This window comes from Rhinatrema bivittatum, chromosome 2, assembly GCF_901001135.1.
Source record: "Rhinatrema bivittatum chromosome 2, aRhiBiv1.1, whole genome shotgun sequence".
Taxonomy (NCBI): Eukaryota; Metazoa; Chordata; class Amphibia; order Gymnophiona; family Rhinatrematidae; genus Rhinatrema; species Rhinatrema bivittatum.
Window position 1 is genome coordinate 487,533,878 of NC_042616.1, and position 24,212 is coordinate 487,558,089.

The 24,212-nt window shown below is 44.0% G+C and overlaps 1 protein-coding gene across 1 annotated transcript in view; it reads right to left on the bottom strand.

Moving 5' to 3' along the window:
• PXDC1 (PX domain containing 1) overlaps positions 1–24,212 on the bottom strand; it is a 74,360-nt gene that overhangs the window by 10,982 nt on the left and 39,166 nt on the right. Inside the window, exon 4 of the mRNA XM_029590554.1 lies at positions 4,275–4,386. Coding sequence (XP_029446414.1) covers positions 4,275–4,386 — 112 coding nt within the window. The remainder of the gene's footprint in view (positions 1–4,274; positions 4,387–24,212) is intronic.

Below are 24,212 nucleotides of genomic sequence, written 5' to 3' on the forward strand. Positions count from 1 at the left end.
CAACCTAAAAAGGATTCATCTTCCCCGAGCCTGCAAGGCTTCCTGTGACTCAATGACGGAGACAAATTATGTTTTCCAATATAACCCCCGCTGTGCAAAACAGCTGCCGAGAATGCTTAGCCACATAAAGAGCTGACATCGGAAGCTGCTGGATGAAAAACACAACAAAGGAATGAACGGATATTTCACAGGGAAGTTCACAGTGGAATTAGCCTCATCTGCGTTTAGCAAAAAAAAAAAAAAAGTGTCCTGTTATGGGGCGGGGAAGAGCATTAATAGCGTCCTTTCACATGTGGCCACTTTCCCCCCCCCCCCCCCCTTGAAAATGACTCATCATCGATTGAAACATCAAAGCCATTTCATCCTCATATTTTTACTGCCTTGTTGTGTGGTCCTCCAAAAAGGAATGGCCTGTAAAGTTATGTGGTTTTAACTGCAGCCATTTACATAAGGTTTTTCATCAGTTAATACCGGTAACGTGCCACCGCAATCTGCCTGCATGCCAGAGTCGAAAATGCCTCAATTTGAAAGGAAGCTTTAAAGAGAAGGCTTCTGAAAACATTACAAAACCCTGTACTTTTATCTGCGGCGGCAAGACGAAAAAGTCGCACTGTTGGGGGGGACGTAAGCGCCAATAACTTTGGCACGCAGGGAAAAATGGAAATTTTTATAATACAGTTCTCTAATTTAGGGGCCAGCCCAAACGTCTGGCGATTTGCGTCATGTGCTTTCCATGCGGAAGGACCTGGGGGCTCAGGAATGATCTTGGGTCTCCGGCTCCTTGGATCAGCCGCCACAGATTTGGGAACTGGTACAGCGCACGCTGGTCCAAAAGAAGCTTTACAAGCATCCGCAGCCTCCAACATCACAGGAAGGAATGGGAGAAACGGGGGAAGAATGAAGCACTAGAGAGAGCTGGAGTGCACCCAAATCTCAGGCTCTCCAGCTGGGCTTGTTACCTCCCCCGAGCTGTGAGGAAGCATTTACTGGGATAGTGATGCCCAGAGTGCTCTTTATCCCTGCTCTGGGAAAGGCTAGGGCAAGAGAAATGATTTGCTGTGGATGGACAATGGGGACCTCTGTGCCAATGAAGCAGCTTTTGGATTTTTTTTTTTAAGGTTTTTTTTTGCCTTTTTGGAAGAGGCTTTTGCCCACCCTTCCTGCCCAGGAGTGGGGGGGGAAGAGAGAAGGTTTCTCTGCCAGCTAAGTTTTGGGACATTTAGCGAGAAAGATCCAGCTAAATGTCTGAGAAGAGAGGTAGGAGTGAAAAATTATTTCATCTGGAGAGCCCCCACAGGAGTCTCTAACCCCCTGGAACCAAAAGCACTCGGAACTGGAGTCCGTGACCTCGAGTATTTTTCACCACTGAGAAGGGAGAACCATTTCCGGCTAGGGGACCCCACTCCATACTGGGGGCCAGGCTTCCAAAATCCAGGAGGAAAAGGTTGACCCCAGTGTTGCCACCTTGAGGGACACAAACACAGAGAGAAAAGCAGGATTGAGATTTAACACAAATAATGGAATTGTAACAGTGAGAAAATGTGTTCGGTGCCACTTGGATCACCAGTGAAGACTTATTACAGAAAACCTACCTTTGTGACACCCTACACTAGTGTCCGGTGTGGTTACTGGCACAGGGACAGAGTTACAGCTGTAAAAACGAACACGGATCCACTGCAAGTTTTCCCTGCTACATTTTGGGCCCTGGAGGTTATCCCCTCCCTCCTTCTGGAGACTCCACGCCCCCTAGGGCTGCCGTCGAGATTGTGCAAGGATTTAGTCCTGGGGCCCGGCGTGAACCCCTGGACTTCCCAGTTTGCCACCAGAAGAGGTGTTACATGTGTAAAGTGGTGTGTGTGTGTGCTCTACCGTGAAACATAAAACCGCGCAGACCCTGAGACAGCAGGAAAAAGTGCCGAGCCTAAGCTCTAGTGTGGCTCGGGAAAGGCTGACCAGAGGGGACAGGGAGCGGAGCACACAGCGGAGCCCTGGGGCGAGCGCGGCTCCGGAATCCTGAACCTGAAGCTGCCAAGAATGACCTTTGCTTATTTGAAGGCAGGGGCAGCCAGCTGCTGGGAAGCTGGCCTGGGGGCTGGTTAAAGGAAGAAGGCAAAAGTTGTACAGTGTGGGGAACAAGTTATTCCTAGGCTTGTGTTTTAGCTACCTGTTAGGAATGCCGTGCACTGCTAAGCCACAAATACAGCGTTAAGCTGAAGGCTAGAGACTCTAGACTGGATTTATAATTGTACCTACAGGCTACAAATGTTCCCTAAGTGTGCTGCCTAGTCTGAAAGAGAGAGTTCCTAGCCTGAAGAGCTAGCTTGCTTACAAATCTGCCTCTTAGCTTGTACTTGTTGCTTTGCTCAGGATTGACTTGTCTTATGTGAGGACAGCTAAAATATGTGTCACAGTAAGACTCCTGGCTCACTCAGCTTTATGGCCCGATTTTAAAAGGGCCATGCGCGTAAAAATGGGGGGGAGGGGGGGGGGGTTTTACGCGCATGGCTGGGCCTTGCGAATGTTGCGCGTATTTTTGGAAGGGCCCGGCCACATGTGTAAACCCTCTTCTGCTCTGAAGTGCCGGGCCTCTCCAAAGGGGTAGGCCGGAGGGCGTGGTCTTGGCAGGGAGGGGCGGGCCGGGTTGGGTCAGCACCATTCCACGCTGTTCCGGGGAAGTGCGCATAGGCAGCTGGCGCAACACGCAGAGATTACTTCTGCTCCCAAGTAGCAGTAAGGAATCAAACAAAAAAAAGTAAGTAGCTAGGAAGGAGTTAGGGGTCGGAGAGGAGAGGAGAGGAGGTAGGAAGGTTAGGTAGGGGTATAGGGAACTTCTCTCCCAGTTCGCTCCTTAACTGGAGCGGACTGGGAAGAGAACTGGGGAGGCCCCATGTCGCCATGCGTAGCCTTTTAAAATTCCACACTCCCCCCTCGCACGCAAGTCACGGCCATCTGCATAGTTGCGCTCGCCATTGGATTTTATAACATGCACACGCATGTTATAAAATCGGCGTGTCCATGTGCATGCACCCCTTTTAAAATCAACTTCTTAATGCACACAGCACATCAATAAAATGACATTGGTTCTAAGTCTTCCTCCCTGGAGTTTCAAATCGTGACCCCTAGTTCTACTAAACTATTTCCAATGGAAAACGTTTGTTGACGACCATGGATCATTAAAACCTTTCAAGTAAAAGGTCTGTATCATATCACCCCTGCTCCTCCTTTCCTCCAGGGTATACATATATTCAGGATCTTCAACCTCTCCTCATAAGTCATTCGATGGAGACCACCCACCATTTTAGTCACCCTTCTCTGGACCGCCACCATCCTATCTCCTTTGAGATATGGTCTCCAGAACTGAACATATTTACACATGTAAATTTGTTTTGAATATATGTGGGTAATTGGCCCAGTACGTACACCCATTTCCTTGCATAAAACTGAAACTTCTCTTCAGGGTGGAAGAGAGCAAGCCTCAAATTCTAATTGTACAAGCAGTGGACACAAATAAATAAGCATACTGAAGAAAGCAAAGTCATTGTACAAATATCAATATGGGATTATTTCTAGTTTTAAAGTATTTTGATATTTGGCTTAATTAGGATCAGGTTCCAACCCACAACGGCACAAGACATGATTGCTGCGGTACATAACACAATGTTTCCAAAATGTACACATCAGTAGTTCTGCCTGTATATTTACATTGGAGAGGGACTTCCAAGGGCAGAAGGCAAGATAACTTGGCATGAGAATTGAAATTCTGAGGGCACCTTGAATACTGTGTATAGTTCTGGTCACTGCGTCTCAATAAAGATACAACAGAATTAGAAAAGGTACTGAGAAAGGCAACCAGGGGACAGTCAATGAAGTTACTAGGTGATATATTTAAAACAAATAGGAGAAAATATTTTTTTATCCAATGCACAATTAAACTCTAGAATTTGTTGCCAGATGATGTGGTGAAAACTGTTAGGGTAGCTGGGTTTAAAAAAAAAAGATTTGGACAAGTTTCTGGATGAAAAGTTCATAAACCATTATTAAGGTGGACTTAGGGGAAATCCACTGCTTATCCCTGGGATAAGCAGCTTGGAATCTATCAAACATTTGGGATCCTGCCAGGTACCTGAATTGGCCACTGTTGGAAACAGGATACTGGGCTATAGCAATGTTTAGTAGTAGTACCAGTATGGCAAATCTTATGTTCTTAAGAACACTACAACTCCCTCATGTGAGCTTTCCATTGTGACTTATCTTGGCAAGCAGATGGTACTTACAAGTGTTCTGTTGAATCTACATCCAGGTCCTCATCTTTCCCATTTGGTATACTGTGATCAATAACTATTGTTTCGGTGTTAGCTAAACAAAATCCATTGGAACGCATGATTTCTGGGGAAAAAAAAAAAGTAAAATAAAATACATTCAGAATATATATTTTAGTTAAAGACCCTTGACCCCCTCCAGAGAACATGAGGTCCACCCCTAATCCACGTGCCTTATTCCATACATTTTGTACAGACTCTGCTACAAACATAACACACAAAAGATCAATCCTTTAGGGCTCAATGCGTCTATATTCTTTTTGGTTTCTTGTGGGTGAATTGCTGTGGGGGGAAAAAATACCCTGAAATGTCATAACAGCAAATATTCAAGAGATATTGGGAAAGAAAACCATTACATTTCTTACACCCTGAAGGAATATGTCTGGAACACACAGAAGGAGGAGCTGCCACAGATGTTCCGTAAATGCCTTCCACTCTGCCCCCAGTCCTGCCTACAAAACACTCATTCACTGAAAAAAAAACCAAACAAAAAAAAAACCCCACTCCTTTTATTCACCTCCGGTAGGCCTCAGAGCCAAATATATTGCCCCCTGCTTGAGGCTGCTATCACTCTGGAAATGAACTATGCAGCTACAACCATGCAGCATTTGTTTCTTCCAAAGCGAGCATTTTACATTTTCTTAAAATATTTTTACACTTGCAGAAAAATAGGGAAAGCTTATTGAGCGTACCTGTCTCTGTTACTGCATTCAGGGAATATCCCTTAAAAACGCTCTTATCAATCTTTCCCCCTGGTTTTAAACACTTCTTGGAAAGGGCTGGCATTGCTTTTTCCCCCCCAACAAAGATGTTGGTGCTAACATTTTAAAAAGTGCTTTGGTCTACCCAAATGGCTACAACCTCATCTAAAGCACGTTTCCTCCGCCCACCCCCCATCCAACCTTTCAGTGAACTGGAGACGGAACACCAGCCTGGGGAAGACACGAGGAGATACTTGTGTGATCTACTGCGGAGAACCAGGGTCAGTGCTTCCTTTAGGTAAACCAGGTGGTTGACCAGAACGCCAACATTTTTTTGGGGGTGGTAAAATCCCAGTAGTGCAAGACCCGGCGGGGGACAGCCAATACTGCCAAAGCAGGAAGCGCTGTGCTGGAGCCAACGCCGATGGATAAGCTGATGGTGAGGGCTGCATGACAGATGGTTCGCTTAGGGAGCCCAATACTCTTGCACCTGGCTCTGCAGAGAAATCATCATCATTCCCTGCATACAGATATGTTGAGACCTGTACAGGCCAGGATTTATTCGTTAACCTAATACCTATGGAGATTTACAGGCTCACGTTTTAATTGTAAAATTATATTTGAAAGAGCGTTTTTTCAGAGGAATAATTCTGAGAAATTGTCTTACTGTGAGCATAGATGGACCTGATTGTAGCGAGATAGACTATGAACCTCTTAAGTTTTTTTTTCCTTTGTTCTGCGTATGTGCATTTTTTTTTTTTTTTAAATGTTACATTATAGTGAATTGGTAAATAAGTAGATAATACCACAAGCTTTTATTGGTACATAAGAGAGGAAGGGTAAGAAAAAGCATGCAATGGGGAAGAGAGAATACTCCTATTTTTGTTATTACTACAATTACATCTGCCTTCCAACAATTCTGTGGAACAGGTATAAAAATGTTTTCTCTACCAAATATTACTGATTTCTCTTTTTCCCCAAGTGGTTTCAATGGAGTGCATTTAGCTGTTTTCAAAGCCATTCAAGTAAGGTAGTGTGGATTAAACTGTCAGCTGCTGCTGTTGGTTCCTTGACCTTGGTTTGAGCTAACATGGGAATCAGACCGTGCTTCCTGTGCACCTTCCACCCAATTCCAGGTGTTCTCATTACCAGGACATGGTTTGGGGGGGGGGGGGGGGGGGGGGGCAGGCACGTTACAAGCATCTTTGCTTTATACGTTACCTTATAAATATGTTTTAAGTTATAGCTCTGTTTTAATAGCTGCTTTATATAAGATTTATTTTGTTTTTGTAGCTTTGTATAAGATTTAAAGTATTGCCCCTGTTTCATGTGTAACGCTCCGGCGTATGTTTTCATTCTCTGTACACCGACGCGATATCTCTGATGAGCGTCGGTATATAAAAACTAATAAATAGATAAATAAATAAATAAATAAATAAATAATTAATGAAGCCAATAATCCATTTTGCAATTCTGGGCAGAGGCCTGGGCACAAACCTGCAAAAAGGGTTTTATTTGTTTTTCCTGCGATACATAAGGCTTCTAAAGTCATGCATTTCCTTTTAAACACAGGATGTGATTACTTTTATTTGCAGACGTAAAAGAATAAACTTTTAGCAAAATTTTTCCCACATCATAAATTTGGGTGAATATAGTGCTTGCTGACAAGGGGCCTGCAAAAAACTTTCATTCTCACTTCCATTTCCCCTCTACTATCCCGCTAGGCGATAGCTGCAGAAACAAAACAGAAAGCCAGGAGTGGAATGCTTAGAGGGAGCGAAAATGCCTTTAGGATTGTTCAACCTGGAATTTGGAAAAATGTTATTTGCATCCTTATTGCCTTGATAGCATCAAACAATCAGCTCGAATTTCCAATGTCTTTATATATTATGTTAAGGAAAAATACAGTAAGCAAAATAAAAGTCAATAAACACACTGATCAATAGATGTGTCTCCATGAGCACCAGGTATAATTATGTACCATCACTTAACACAGGGTCCTTTATATGCATATATTGTTATATTTTTCTTAGAAGTAAAAACAGACTCGGCTTATACTGAGATCATTCTGGCCCAAGTCTCAAGTGTGAAGAAGCACTTAACAGATTTTTTTTTTTTGATAGAAGTAAACACCTGGCAGTGCTATAAATACTGGAACAGTGAAAGAAATTGGTCCATTTTTTATTGAATGAGTGCAGTTCTTGACTGCTTGTATAGGGATTGTGCCACAATATATATATTTGTTTCTTTTTGTAATTTAAAGTTTATTAAAAACACAACATGACTTAGTAACCAAATGATAATAACATAGTACATGTCCTTCAGCTATACCTTTCGTACATCTTATGTAACCGATAGATAACAATGATATCAAAGTGAAAATAACGTACGGGGTATTTCAACAATATGGATATATAGCGCCGATAATGAATATAATAAAACAGCATGTTTGCAGAAAAAAATGTGTCGATTGTCATTTAGTCTACAGACCGTGTGTGGAGACAAAAATCTTTTCCCTTTATATCTTCCCCCCCTTCCCCTCTCCCCCCCCCCCCCATTTATTTATTTATTTATTGAATTTGTAAATTTTATTTTATTGATAAGCAGTAGAACTTTCCAAGTACATACGATGACAAAATTAACGGCCAAAATACACATACAGTGTACTTACATATAGAATTTGAAAATTCAATCCTAACAGATAACTCCAAAGATATCGGTTATTAATGTAAGGACTGTAGAATAAATGCAAAAAGTCAAAACTTGGACAAGCTATGAGAGATGGCTTCAGTCTACTAATACATCATGAGGTATTTACAATGTGTTGAGTTCCTTTATACTTACCTGTACTGCTGATTCAGATCTGCCTATTCCCTTCCCCCATCCTTGGGAGGGGGAAGGGAATTTCTTTATTGCTTATATTATTTCAATATACTGTATGAACAGTGGTTCTTTCCCCTGTAAACACAAGATATGTTTAAATGTCACCTGCTGTGTCTTAGTCCACCCATGTGTTGCAGTGATTGGTTGAGTCTCTACCCAATCACGGCCTTGTATTGTGATGGATGCATTTCCCTGCATTCTGATTGGCTAATTTTGTTTATATCCTGTCCATAAAATGGCCGGTCCCTCACAGCTATCTTAATGATACAAGACTGTAATCCATTTTACGTATCCGTGTGTACTGTGCTGATTCACTGTTCGATAGTTTCTACAATCTTTTTATAAGAATTGTAATGCTATTGGATTACAGCGATGGATCTGGTTGGCCCATGAAGCAGATGCACGTGACGCTGAAACCCTGCAGTGTCAGGCTTTCTGTCCAGCGCGGTTCCAACATTTATAGGGCTGCCTGGCATTTTATACTTCCATCAGTTACGTGCATCACTCCTCATATTTGATACTTGGGCCAGAATGAAATGGACAGAAGTTAAGACTGTTTTAATATGCAAGAAAAATATAAAAAGGAAATATGAATATAAGAACTGCATGTTAATTGATGGTACATGATATACCTGGTGATCTTGAAGTCATAACTGTTTATAAGTTTCTTGGGTGTCTGGGTGCGTGTATCAGGTGCATGCTGCACAGCATCCCTAATTTCTGTCATGCAGTCAGCAAGCCGTTTTCCAACTTGCTTTTAAGCCCTCAGATGCCTTAATTTTTTTCTTAAGACACATAATTTTCGGTTCACTTTGGACTATGAATATTTTTAAGCTTAAGAGTCATTGAATTGCAAGCTGAAGCTGAATCCATGCTGAGTAGGACATATAAAGGTAGCTTTCAAACCCTTTCAGAATCTCTCCTTGCTGATGAGTCACTCTCAAAAACAAACAGGATTGCAGCATGATACCAGAGATCCTGGACCAATCCCAGCTTTAGACTGTGAAAAGCTGGAAGCTGAAAAGGCTTCGGAATAGGATATGCACACCTGCACAACAGCTGCAGAGAAATCTACTGGTTGGCAGCTGTGAACAATGCATGTGGCTGACTGAGTGAGTATCGGTTACATGATCAAACAATTTATGGCCCTTTACCTCCCTCTTTCGCCAAGTGGGCAGCAATAACAGTTCTGCCTCCCTGCATACCTCCAACAATTCTATGCCCTTCTCAAAGATGTGCCCTGTGCCACCTCACCATCTGTGCTACCTCCCCCTAGGATCTGTGCAAGGGTATTAGGCAACCTAGGCAAACCTTACAGTCTGACGCCCCCTCCCCATACACAATTTTAAATTATGCATTTATAACATTTTACATAAAAAATGACATTCTGAAGTAAAATTAATATAGAAGTTGTTGTGATAATTTCATGCACTGTTGTGATGCCAACAAGAAAACTTTGCATCTTGGAATTCATATGGCATCATACCTATTGTGATATTATTTAGGCATGGTCCTCCCATATCAACATAGTACTAATCTGCCAACACTCAGGGGTAGATTTTATATATGTACACGTGGGCGTACTTTTGTTCGTGCACCAGGCGCGAACAAAAGTACGCTGGATTTTATAAGATATGCGCGTAGCCGCGCATATCTTATAAAATCCGGGGTCGGCGTGCGCAAGGGGTGCACATTTGTGCAACCTGCGTGCAACGAGCCCAGCGCGCGCTGCCTGTTCCCTCCGAGGCCGCTCCAATTTTGGAGCGGCCTCGGAGGGAACTTTCCTTCCGCCTCCCCTCCCTAACCCACCCCCCGCCCTCCGCCTCCCTCCGCCTCCCTCCCTAACCCACCCTCCGCCTCCCCTCCCTAACCCACCCCCCCACCTTTGTTGGCAGATTTACGCCTGAGGAAAGCAGGCGTAAATGTGCGCGCGCCAGCGGGCTGCTGGCACGCTATCACCCGACCCGGGGGCTGGTCCAGAGGCCTCGACCACGCCCCCTGGGCCTGCCCCCGAAACGCCGCGTCACTCGCGGCACGCCCCCGACACGCCCCTCCATGCAAGCCCCAGGACTTACGCGCGCCGCCGAGCCTTTGCAAAATAGGCTCGGTGCGCGCAGGGGGGGGTGGGTTTGGGGTAGGTTTTCGGAGGGTACGCGCGTACCCCTTTGAAAATCTACCCCTCAAAGAATAACAACCCTACCTATGAAAATGAATACCAAAAATATTACACAAGAATCTAAAATATCAATACACCTCCTATCAGGAAAACAGAACAGGCCAAGCTACTACAGATCCCTTCAGAGAAACCACATGCTAAAAGAATGCTTCATCTCAGTCTTTGCATGCAGAACACAAACTCTCACCAAATACAGAATAACGCCACAAAGTATAAATAGAAATGCACAGACAAAAACTAAACTGTAAAACGTATCACGCCAGACTCTATACAGTGTAAAAATGGAAAACCAAAAATTTCACCATTCCTCGTGAAACAAATCAATAAAATCAAGATATATAAATCATAATTATGAAATCATACAAATAAAATAATTTCAAAACAGCTGATGAATAGAATATCCAATAATTAAAGACTCGTGCAAATTTTGAAAGCTTTATCAAACACCAATAAAATATTTCAAACAGCAGACACATCACATACTACCCAATAATTAAAATGGTAGTCAATGAAGAAAAATGAACTTAAAAAGCCACCTTTACTTACCCTCTCCAGCAGTTCTCCTACTCCTTTCCCTTGCAGGCCACACCAGAAGCAGCAGTAGCTGCTGAAGCTGTCCTCACAATCTTCTTCCTTAGGGGACACCAGTTTCTGTCTCTTACACACCAATCATCTCCCCAACCAGTCTCTCTCTCTCTCACACACACACACACACACACACCAGTCATCTCCCTGATCAGTCTCTCACACATACACACGTCACCTCTCTGGCCATACTCTCTCAATCACACAATGCTCTCGCTCTCTCTTACTTACATACAAGCTCTCAATCACATACATTTTTTTCATCTCACTTACAAACAGGCTCAATCACACACATGCCCTCTCTCATAGCCACAAGCCAGACAAAAACAAGCTCCATCTCTCTCGCACACACACAAGCACCCTCCCTGTCTCACATATACAAAACACACATATAGAAGCACCTGGATTTCAGACTTGCAGCATTTTTACTTTTAAAGTCGGAGGTCCCGAAAGTTTAAAAAATAAAAAAATAAAAAAAACTTTAATGGGCCCGTGGCTGGCGGGTCGAAAACCGGACGCTCAATTTTGCCGGGGTCCGGTTTCCGAACCCGTGGCCGTCAGCGGGCTCGAGAACAGACGCCGGCAAAATTGAGTGTCGGCTGTCAAACCCGCTGACAGCCTCCACTTCCGTCAAAAAAAAAGAGGCGCTAGGGACGCGCTAGTGTCCCTAGCGTCATAGTAGATAATACTTTAAAATCGTCGGCTCAGTGTGCTGCAGCAGTCAAAAAAGTAAACAGAATGTTAGGAATTATTAGGAAGGGAATGGTTAATAAATTGGAAAAAATGTCATAATGCCTCTGAATCGCTCTATGGTGAAACTGCACCTTGAATACTGTGTACAGTTCTGGTCGCCGCATCGCAAAAAAGATAGGCAACCAAAATGATAAAGGGATGGAACAGCTCCCCTATGAGGAAAGGCTGAAGAGGTTAGGGCTGTTCAACTTGGAGAAGAGATGGTTGAGGGGGATATGATAGAGGTCTTTAAGATCACGACAGGTCTTGAACGAGTAGATGTGAACGGTTATTTACACTTTCGGATAATAGAAGGACTAGGGGGCATTCCATGAAGTTAGCAAGTAGCACATTTAAGACTAATCGGAGAAAATTTATTTCAGTCAACGCACAATAAAGCTCTGGATTTTGTTGCCAGAGGATGTGGTTAGTGCAGTTAGTGTAGCTGGGTTCAAAAAAGGTTTGGAGGAGAAGTTCTTGGAGGAGAAGACCATTAACTGCTATTAATCAAGTTTACTTAGGGAATAGCCACTGCTTAGTGTTTGGGTAATTGCCAGGTTCGGCCTCTGTTGAAAACAGGATGCTGGGCTTGATGGACCCTTGGTCTGACCCAGCATGGCAATTTCTTATGTAAATGAATATTCAGGGGATACTGTACTCATGTAGCAGACAGCCAAAGCTACACTGGAGGGGCTAATAAATAAATAAAATTAAATGTCCTGGAGAGGCCCAGTCAGAGCCACAACCTTAATGCCACTGAAAATCTATGACATGAAGACTACTGTCCATCAATGCTTCCCAAGGAACTTAACAGTTTTGTAATAAAGAACAGTCTAATACTGACAAACAGATGTGCAAAGTTGGTGGAGATCTACCCAAACAGAATCAAAGCTGTACTTGCTACCAAAGGTGTTTCCACTAAATACTGACTCAGGAAGGTGGAGATTTATCCAATTGTTGGATTTACATTTTGTTTTTTTGGATAAGTATATATTTTGCCCACGGACAAAACATTTTTGGCCCTGAATGGAGTATTGTATGTTAATGACTGGGGAAAACTCCTCATTTATAAGTAAGCAAGTCTAATGTATTAATGCAACAAAAATGTGAAACATGTTCAAGGGGGTTTAGACTTTCTTAGCCACTGTAAATAGTGCCAGGAGCAGGGGTCAACGGGATACACTGATACATTTGAACTGAACGAGGGACATCCTATATATTCTTGTAGACACTAAAAAGCAAAAAAGTGATAAAAAACTTGGTGTATTTGGATCTTGCCTTATAAGTAGAATGCTTGCACTGTACAAACTAATACAATAATCACGTTATATTCAAAGGATTCAGTTACAGTTTAAGCTTTCAAAGCCTAAAATGTCCATGCATATCTAGATTTGTAAGAGTTCTCACATTTTTAAGCCAGAATTTAAAAAAAGACATTCCCCCAAAGCAAGCAATATAAGGATTCAAATTCTTACAGCTTCTGCTTTTGGGAGGTTTTTACATTGGGTTGGAAGGGAAATGTTTTTAGAAGCTGGTTAGCTGAAGGTCTGCCTATGGCAGCCTCATGGGCTCAGCTGCACCACTGCAGGCATTTCTTGCCACATCCAATCAGCCTGGGGCATGAAATGTCAAACTGGTATCCCACTAGATGTATAAGATCGTAATCATGCTTTTCATGGGAACATGAGAACTATAAATCCCGAAATGCAAGAGAACCCAGGGTTTAATCAGTGGGCTCAGGCCCATCCAAACAGCGGCACGATGACGACTTGCCCACAGGGATCCCCCACCGCGGGAACATGAGCAGAAGTTTTTCGGCGACATGGTGATGACGTTCCTGTCCCACGACAGCGCGTGCTGATGATGATCCTACCCCCTCCCCCCCCCTTGAGCACATAAGTGAGGCCACGGCGCAGTAAAGGCCTGCCCACGAGGGTTCCATCCCTGCGAGCTGAAGAGTGGCCCACAAGGACACCATCTCCCGCAGGCTGAAGACCATGGTGAAACGACAGGCCTCAGGAGGTGCGGGAGGCAGGAAAAGTGGGAATGTCTCACTCCCTGGGCCTCCTCTTCCCATCCCTTCTGTTTCCATCTGCCTCAGCACTCAGCTCCACTTCCTTCCCTTCTCTCCCTATTTCTGAAAATGGAGGGGAGGAAAAGGGAGCTGAGCTGAATAAGTGAAAGGGAAGGGAGAGGACTGTGAGTGAGAGGAAAGGGAATGGAAGAGGAGTGAGAGGAAAAAGAGTATATGAAGATAAGAGGAGGAGTGAGTGGAAGGGAAGGGTAGTGAGAAAAGAAAAGGGGGTGAATCAATGTAAGGGAAGGGAGAAGGAAAGGAGCAAGAACAACGTTGGCAGTGAGAATGACTAAGACTGCTGGGGATGGGTGATTGTGAAACTGCTGGCACAGCGGCATTGATGGGTAAGTGTGACTCATCTCTCGTGTGTGTGTGTGTGTGACCCTCAGAACGAGAACCTGTGCGTGTGGGGGAAAGCATGTGAGAGTGAGAGTGTGTGAGAGAGAGTGAGAGATCAAGAGCCTGTATGTAAGAGAAGAGATGTTAGGTTCCATATTAGGAGTTATAACTAAGAATAGTGGAAAATACTTTGAAATGCTTTGTTCAGTGTGTGGTGGTGGTCAAAAAAGCAAACATCATGTTTCTGTATTTCTATCTGTTTGGAATTATTAGGAAAGGACTGGAGCATAAAACGGCGAATGTCATAATGCCCTATATTGCTCCATGGTGAGGCTGTACTAAGGAGGCAATTATTAGGAAAGGACTGGAGCATAAAACGGCGAATGTCATAATGCCCTATATTGCTCCATGGTGAGGCTGTACTAAGGAGGCAATTTTCAAAGAAGTTACGTGAGTAAATGTAACATAGTATCGTAGCAATTTTCAAAAGCCATTACACATGTAAAGTACACTTACACATGTAAGACCTATTGACAGTTCAGTGGCATATATAGTGTCAATTTTCAAAAGCCCACTTACACACGAAAAGTACATTCACACATCAACCCAAGTTTAAGTGTGTAAATACTTTTGAAAAATGACCCACAGAGTACTGTGTACATTTCTAGCCACCAAAGCTCAAAAAAAGATATAGTTGCATTGAAAAAGATACAGAGAAGGGAGACTAAAATGATAAAGAGGATGGAACGGCTCCCTTACAAGGAAACTCTAAAGAGGTTAGGTCTGTTCAGTTTGGAAACAAGACAGAGGGGGGATTTGATAGAGCTCTATATAATCATGAGTAGAATAGAATGGGTAAATGTAAATTGGTTATTTACTTTTTAAAAAAAATACAAAGACTATGGGGCACAACATGAAGTTAGTAAGTAGCACATTTAAAACCAATTGGAGAAAATTATTTCACTGAGTGCACAGTTAAGCTCTGGAATTCATTACCAGGGGATGTGGTTAAGGCAGTTAGTGTGGCTGGGTTTAAAAAAGGTTTGGACAAATTCCTATAGAAGTCAATAAACTGTTATTAACCAAGTAGACTTAAGAAATGGCCACTACTTATCACTGCACAATAGCACCATGGGCTATTTACTCCCTGGGTTCTTGCCAGGTACTTGTGACCTGAATTGGCCACTATTGAAAACAGGATACTGGGCTTGAGAGAGTGAGAGACCGTGTGTATTTGGGAGCCTGTGACAGCAAGAGCCTATGTGTGAGAAAAGGGAGAGGATGTGAGAATGGAAGTGTGTGTGTGAGAAAAGAGAACATGTGAGAGATGTATTTGTGTGTGAGGGAGGAAGAGAAGAAAAGAGGAGATAGAAGAAAAGAAAGAGACCCTGAAAAAAGAATTCTGAAAAGACAAAAAAGGGTGAGTGGAAAAAAAGAAACCAGGAACAACTGATTAGAAAAATAAAAAGATTAGACAAAGGTAAAAAAAAAAAAAAGTTTAGTGCTTGAAATATGCCATCTTTGACAACGGGCCTATATTTCTTATATTGTTTTCTTATATTTTTGTATTTTGCTCTCTCTTTAGAGTTCCACTATTCAGAGTCTGGTTTCTTGGGCTTTCTATTTTGGTTTTATCTGCATGTTTCTGTTTCTAATTTGTAGCCCCTTCTATCTGTATTAGTTAAGGGTAGGTCTGTGTTCTGACTGTATGTGATTGAGGTGCAGTATTTCTCCTAGTGTGTATTTTCTCTGTAGGGATTTGTAGCTATCTGGCTTGTTCTCTTTGCCCACTAGGTGGTACATTTTTGTTCTAGGGCCTGGTGTAATATTTGCATTGCTGCCTTTTCATAAATAATGGTGCTGTTTGATTCCTGAGAGTTAGTACTGTGATGGTATGGTATGGCAAGGTTCTAGGTGGGTTTTTTTTGCAGGGGTTTGTGTTACTTCACTGTTTAGCAGTAGAAGGATTTTATTTTGCTGAAGTAACACCAGAATTTGAATACATATATTTTTTGCATGTTGGGTTGTAATGTGAACTGTCCTAGTTCTGCTCTGCACTCGTTCATGTGATTATTATGATTACTGCTATTTTATTACAGTTATGATCTCTGCCTTTCTAGAAAGAGGATTCATGAAAGAATACATTGATATTAGTTTTATTACATGATTGATTGGATCTGATTATTTTGTTTTTTACATTATATTCTTGTGTATTTATAAACTGCAATAAATAAAAAATTAATACAGGTTGATAAGGAATTTTTACTGTTGGTAAGTGCTTGAAATAAGTTAAAATATTTGAAAGTTTCACTCATGATGCATAACAGCTGTTGGACTTAGAAATTCTGTGTCAGGTACCCTCTAAGCCATTATTTATCAATAAGGGTACAATTAGTAGGGCTCAGACCTGTACATATACTGCCCACCCATATTAACTCTGGGCCTCCCCTCCAAAAATCAGTTCTGGCTACGCCACTGGGTTTAATGGATTGGACGTGCCTGTCTCAGATATACTTTGCAAATGACTCTGTGGCAAAGTGAGTAAGCAGCGAGTGAAAGGTTATTGGCAGACTCTTGCTCTGGCAGGCAGAATGTTAGAGGCTGACACCTAGTGCCATCTAGTGGAAAACCTACAAAAAAAACCCACTGTTATACGGCTTATTGACTGGATCCTAAGCTTGTCCTTAGGAACGTCCATAGCTGCTTGGGCTTTCAGGATAACCAGACTGAATATGTGTAAGATGTATATGCATGCAGTGGGTACACAAATTGTTCCTGCATAATTCAGTGTGGAGATCCCAAAAATCCGACTGGACTCCCTGAGGACAGGTCTGGAACTATTGGTATAAAAAAAACAAAAACAAAAAACTGTATTTAGATGATGAAATTTAAAAATTCATAAGCTTAGGGTCTAGTTGTCCTCTGGAGACCTGAGTTCACATCCTTGCGTACTAACAGGTAAATTTTATAAAGAGCGTGCGTGCGCCCATAACGCGCTTATAGGTCACGCGAGCAAAAATACACTCTATTTTATATCGTGCTGCAAGTACATGCATATCATTTAAAATATCCCTATCGCGCGTGCGTGTGGAGCCTTCACACTCACAAGTGACCGGGGGGGTGGGAGGGAGGGAGATTCTTTTAGAAAGACAGACAGACAGACACACTATCTCTCTCCCACTGTAAGAGGGGCACTGTTACAAGGGTCTATAGACCCTTGCACCCTAGGCAGAGAGATGTAACACAGCTCCCCCCCCCCCCCAAACCCACCCTGAGTTGAAAGTGCCCCTCTTACTATGGGAGATATATAGAGAGTGTCAGATTGTCTCCATCTCTCCCCTCCCCTCCCCCCAATGTTCAGGATCCCTCTGGCCCAAAATCTTCAGACTCATCAGGACCAGTTGCAAGTTTACACAGGTAACATGGCGCGCATTGCCACATTCTGCCTTGCAAAATTCGAGGGTTACGCATATAAGTCTTGGCTCCATCCCAGAACGCCCATGCCCCGCCCCTTTTCTGCCTCCTTATTCCAGACGCACGCACAGGTACGTACGTGCGTACTTCCTGGCTTCTTAAAATTCACGTTGCTCACGTGCAGCCCAAATATGCATGTATGGGGCCGGTTTTGCGCAAGCAACACTTAAAATCTACTGTAAATGGGTACTTTTCAGTAAGGCCCCTAGCCGCAATGTTATGTGCAGACTGATCAGCAGGTATGGAACAAGGGAAATTTAAAAAAATAAACATAACACAAAAAAGACAAAGCACCTTCCAAAAAGGATTCTGAAAATTGGGTTATTTTGTGAGTAAATGTGCACGTGCACATAGAGGCAAAGTAAAAGAGGGTTGTAAAGTTGGCTGCAGCACGCCATCTACACAAGTACCTTTTGAAAACATAGGGCAAGCGCGCACGGCTAATATATGCCCCGGAATGCACCTTTCCCTTCCCCCACGCCAATGCATTTTTTATTATCCTGCCAAGTTTGTGCTCATTATGAATGCAAGAGCGTACCTGCAGGCCGCTGAAATTCCACTTACCAGCATATGGCCGACTTGCACAAGTTACCTTGGTTTTCCCCCCATATAACAGGCAACTTAAGGGTACATTTCCAAAGACTTAAGTGACACAAATATTATTCTCAGACTAGATCATACTTAGCATTTTCCCTTTCACTCAGGTCAACATGGCCGACCCAGTCCTAGTTTTGCCGCACAGCAAGCACAGAGATAAGACCCTATTTTTTTTTAGGTAAATCCTAACTACGACTTCATGTGTGGGGAAAAACCAGGACCGGATGAGCGTCTTTAGGTTGATCTGGGAGTGATGGCTAACCTCATCATGCTACACATCTGTCAGAATCCATAGTTGGAATTCTTTGTTAAGGACTGGTAATAGCAGAGATTAAGGCAGACCAGGATATACCAATGATACATTTAATTCTAGCCATTTTTCACTCTTAAGTACAAAATTCACCATGTTTCAAAAAAGAAATAAAAATAAAATCTTTGCATGCCACAGATTTCAAGGCTGATCGTCATGCACCTAAGGCTGGACATCTGGACAGGTTGTGTTAAAAAAACAAACAAACAAATAAAAAAAACCTACAACCCTATGATTTGCCAGATGTTGCTACTGGCTTGCAGAGATGGCAGTAAGAGGGGACAGGAAGAAACCAGAGCAATTGCCTGGGACCCCCTTGCCACAAGGGGCCCTGCAGCCCATGGACCTGTGGCTATCTGCCCAGAGCTGAAAGAAAAACCCCACACTGCCTGGCAGATGTCTTCAGGCAGTGATAATAATGAAGAAAATCAGTTCAGAGCTCACTTCCCCCCCCCCCCCTCCCCAACTCCCTCATGGGCATCCTGTTACCCTGCGAGGGGTGGGGTGGGACCACCACAGGGCCTGTAAGCACATCCTGGCTCAGGAGCCATTTGCTGATTCTTCTTTTAATGGCTGTTGCCTGACGAAGTCCACTGGGTTTGGGACTAACCAAATGAGTGTACAGGTATCTGTACAGCACTACATACTCCTAATAGCACTATACACAGAAACCTTGCCCAAAAAAATTTAAGCAGAATTTGAAAACTTGCCTTTTCAGACAAGCATACTCATAACAGCTTACCCACCTCCGATTCCTCTGAACCTCTAACTTATGACACTCCACTTGTAATTAGTTATATGTTAATCCCGCATAACTTGTAAATTGTTCAGTTTTCCCCCCATGCTCTAGTTGGTTCCCCCTCTTGTATGTTATGTTACCTTACTCACTGTTGATCAATTTTATGCGCATTAAGAAGATCATAAGCCCATGGAGACTGGGGAAGGCATTGTTCCTTGTTTCTCTGTAAAGCTCATCTAGCTGCATTTTGTTTAATGTGAACCGATGAGATATTCCCAACGTTCATCGGTATATAAAAGCTTCTAAATAAATAAATAAATGAAATAAGCAGTAAAAAACAGGAGGAGGGGGGAAAGGATTTAAGAAGGAGACATGGAAGAGGGAGTGGGAGGAGGGAAGGATTATTGGGGGGGGGGGGGGAGAAGAGGATCTAGGAAGTAGCCATGGTGGGTGCCAGGAGATCTCAAGGGCTTGAGTTTGGGCGTGGGTGAGGGGGGGTGGCTCAAGGACTAGAGATAGGGGGGGTAAGGGGGTAAGAGGGAGAAGATCCCGGTAGGGACCATGGGGGAAGGGAGAAGAGCTGGGAAAGTTCCATGGGGTGGGGGAAGTTAAAGGCCTGAGATGGGGGGCAGAGTGTAAGAGGTAGAGAGAGCTCAGGAAGGGCCCATGGAGACTGGGGGGAAGGCAAGAGAAGGAGAAAGAAGTAAGGAAGAGAGACAGGACCTGAGCTGGAGGTGGCTGTGGGAGGGGGAGGGAGAGAAAGGACCAGGGCTCAGAGTCCCACTCCCTAGTTTTCTGCTCTGGGCTTGCAGCAGGGCCTAGCACTGGCCCTGTCGTCGTGTCTTCAGGCTCTCACTGTGCAGTCAGGATGACCAGAGGAAGGGGGAACAGTTCCAATAAGCCAAACATGCAGGCAGTGGTCGTGTTAGAAAACACCTACTATCCCAGCTGTAGATTTGTAGGTGAAGGGGCGGGAGGAGTTTAAGTTTACGAGTGCTGCAGGGACAGCCTTTCGTTCTACTGTGTGAGCCCTCTGAGTTTACAGACACGGGAGGCTTGCCAACCATACAAGCAACCTGACTGGCTGAACGAGCCCTGTTTACACACTATAAGGTTAATGTGAAAAGAAAAATATATATATATATGTTTTTGTTGGGACACATTCTTTCCACAGTTTGTCCTGGCATTCTATGCTCACGTCTAAAAGGCAACACCTTTGGATTTCTGTGTGGGAGCGTATGCGTTTGTGAGTCTCCGTGTGTGGAAGCGAGGGTGCCCACCAGACGTCTGCACTGTTCGCCAGCATATGGGCCTGTGTTTGGGAGAGTGCCTGTGTGAAAGGGAGTGTGTTGCTGTGCCTGTTCAAGAACAGAGGTAGAATTTGTGTCACCATAAAGCGACATGTAGAAGAAACAGGAAACATTTCCAATTGTTCCAAAGCCCAGTGATCTCAGCATAGGCCTCGTGTTGGTTTATTTATTTTTAAATTAGCCGTTTCTTAAAAGCTGAGCTATACACCGCAACTGTGTATGAATGAGCTGTGGTAGCTATAATTCTTCTATAAGAATACATGCCACCAAGGGATTTCAAAATGCTAATTCTTTTAATAAAAAAAAAAAAATTGTTAAAATTAATGAAGACTTTCTTTTTCATTTTGACATCTTGACCTAGTCATGTGTGACCTTGGGCAGGTCATTTCACCCTCTTTAGCTACAGCTACAAGCTTAGGGCCACATTTCCTAATTACCGTATTTTTCACACAGATACAGAATGGGAGAAAAGCCTTAGTAATTGAGGCCCTTAGATTGTAAACCGTCAGGGGATAGGGAAATACCTACAGTACCTGAATATAATCCTTACTGAAGTGCCTGAAAAAGCAGAATGTAAATGGAATAAATAAAATGGCGCATGAAGATTTTTTTTTTGTAGATGTTTCTAGGGACTGGAATTAAAAAAAATACTTTGATAAAATAGGAGCAAAATGTGAACTGCACTGATCTCTGTGTTTACAATAACCTAATTCACGACAAACTGAGTGCAATCAATTTAATTTAACGTTGGGCAGAACCACATGCGAATGGGGCATAAAACTGTCTCCATTCTTCAAGTCTGCATTTGGAAATAGTGAGACGCCTGGTCATTAGAAGAATATAATAGTCTATTTAAGAAGATTATCACTGGTCCGCATAGTTTTGTTCTTTGGAGCAAGCTGCTCCGGATAACACAGTCTACATGTATTCAATACACAGGGGCCAAGTCGCTGAAGGTCATTAGCAGTTATCATGCCCGATAAATAACATGCTAGTCATGAAAGCCTTAAAAGCTTGCATTAAAGGCTCCTGATGATGCTTTAGTGAGCAGATGGTAAACCATAACTTCTAGGTGCATGCTAATGAGCACAATGAGATGCAAATGAAGGATTAATGAGCTCATGCATATTATCACCCTATTCACTAAACCACATGTAAAATAGCAACCACATGCTATTGCCTAAAATTTATCACCCGCTCTGAAGCGGACATTAGCACTGATTATTACAGATGCTATAAAAGCCACCTGCTGGCTGCTGCAGCAGTAAATACTGCAGCAAGCAGGGAGACAGACAGACAGAAGAAATGGAGAATGAGAAAAAAAAAGGAGAGAGATAGGAGAGGACAGTGGAGAGCAGAAGAGAACAAACAGGCAGCTGTGCCTCTGGAGAAATTTGGTCCATACAATCTATTCAAGAAGTCAGGTGCTTCACTAAGAAAAAGCAAATGTTGCTTACCTGATGTAACAGGTGTTCTCACAGGACAGCAGGATGTTAGTCCTCACAAATGGGTGACATCGAGGATGGAGCCCACCACGGAAAACTTCTGTCAAAGTTTAAACAGAACTTTGACTGGCCCCTACTGGGCATGCCCAGCAAGGCACTGACCCTGCAGCCAGCAGGGGTCTCCCTTCAGTCTGATTTTCAAAGCTACAGGCAGTGCCTAGAAAGTAAAAATAAAACGAACCCAACACCGCGGGGAGGCGGGCGGGTTTCGTGAGGACTAACATCCTGCTGTCCTGTGAGAACACCTGTTACATCAGGTAAGCAACATTTGCTTTCTCACAGGACAAGCAGGATGGTTGTCCTCACAAATGGGTGAGTACCGAGCTGAGGATGTCCCGACCTGCCACCAAATGTACCCAACGGTGTGCAGCAGGCACAACAACTGAGGAGAAATTTGGGAAAGGGCATCCGCACCCTACCGGGTAGGTGGAAGGGTGTTGGTACATCAGGTTGGAAAAGGTTACGCAAGACAGACTGGCCGAAGATGGAGTCCTGTCTTCCAGCCTTGTCCAAACAATAATGGGCTGCAAAAGTATGGAGAGAACTCCAGGTTGCAGCTTTGCAGATGTCAGGAAGCGGCACCGATCGAAGGTGTGCCACTGACGTCGCCATGGCCCTCACAGAGTGTGCTTTAACACGGTCTTGAAAAGGAATGCCAGCTTGCTGATAGCAAAAAGAAATGCAGTCCGCCAACCAGGAAGAAAGAGCCTGCTTACCCACAGGTTGTCCCAACTTATTAGGATGGAAAGAGACGAATAATTGAGTGCTCTTCCTGTGGGAAACTGTTCGGTCTAGGTAAAAAGCTAGAGCCCGTTTACAGTCTAGGGTATGCAGGGTCTGCTCTCCAGAGTTTGAGTGGGGCCTGGGAAAAAAGATAGGTAGTACGATAGATTGATTGATATGAAACTCCGAAACTACCTTAGGTAAAAATTTAGGGTGAGTGCGGAGTACCGCCCGGTCCTGCAGGAGCTTATAAGGCGGATAGGTAACTAGGGCCTGTAATTCACTAACCCTGCGAGCTGAAGTAACAGCCAAAAGGAATAACACTTTCCAAGTGAGATATTTCAAGTCACAGGAGTGCAGAGGTTCGAAAGGAGGTTTCATTAGACGACCAAGAACCAGGTTAAGGTCCCAGGATGGGCCGGAGGACGCAAGGGTGGCTTTAGATGGAGTAAGCCCTTAAGAAAGCGTGTTACTAGGGGTTGCACTGAAATAGGATTACCCCCAATACCCTTATGGAAGGCGGCTACCGCACTGACATGCATTCTGATAGAAGAGGTTTTAAGACCTGATTCAGAGAGATGCCATAAATAGTCCAAGAATTTGGAGATTGGACAGGAAAGGGGATCAAGGGACTGAGAAGTGCACCATGATGTGTACCTTTTCCATTTGTATGAGTAAGACTTTCTTGTGGAAGGCTTTCGTGAAGCTATCAGGACCCGAGAAACGGAATCTGAAAGGTTAAATGGTTGAAGGACTAACCTTTCAACATCCATGCCGTCAGGGACAAGGCTTGGAGGTTGGGATGGAGGAGGCATCCGTCGTTTTGAGTGAGCAGATGCGGGTCCTTTCCCAGAGGAATGTGCCTGCGGATGGAGAGATCCTGGAGTATTGGAAACCATACTTGGCGTGGCCAGTAAGGTGCTATCAGGATCATGGTTCCTCCGTCCTGGCGTAGCTTCACGAGAGTCCTTGACACAAGAGGGAGTGGAGGGAATGCATAGAGCAGACCGGTTGTCCACTTGAGGGAGAATGCATCCCTCGGCCGAGAGTGCTGGCTCCGAATGAGAGAGCAGTAATCGTCCACTTTGTGATTCTGAGGGGACGCAAAGAGGTCTATGCGGGGAGAACCCCACTTGTGAAACAGAGAGGTCGCTACCAGAGGATCGAGTGACCACTCGTGTGGGTGGAAGACACGGCTCAGCTGGTCTGCCAATACATTGTCTACTCCCGGCAGGTAAGTGGCCCTGAGGTACATGGAGTGGGAGAGGGCTTCCGCCCAGATCTGCGCAGCTTCCTGACACAGAAGGAAGGAGCCTGTGCCTCCCTGCTTGTTTATGTACCACATGGCCACTTGGTTGTCCGTCTGGATTAAGATTATCTGATGAAAGAGATGATCTTTGAAAGTGCGGAGCGCATAGCGGATTGCTCGAAGTTCCAGGAAATTGATCTGGTGTTCGGCTTCCTCTTTGGACCACAACCCTTGGGTTTGAAAGTCGTCCACATAGGCTCCCCAACCGATGTGAGAAGCGTCGGTGGTTAGGATTACTTGCGGATCCGGTGGAAGAAAAGGTAAGCCCTGAAGGAGGTTGACCTGAGTCGTCCACCAGGTTAAGGATAGGCGCAGCGCTTGTGTGACTGTGACTATGGAGGACAGAGGCTGAAAAGCTTGAATCCATTGGTGTCGTAGAGTCCATTGTGTTACTCTCATGGCTAGTCGGGTCATGGGAGTGACTTGAACCGAG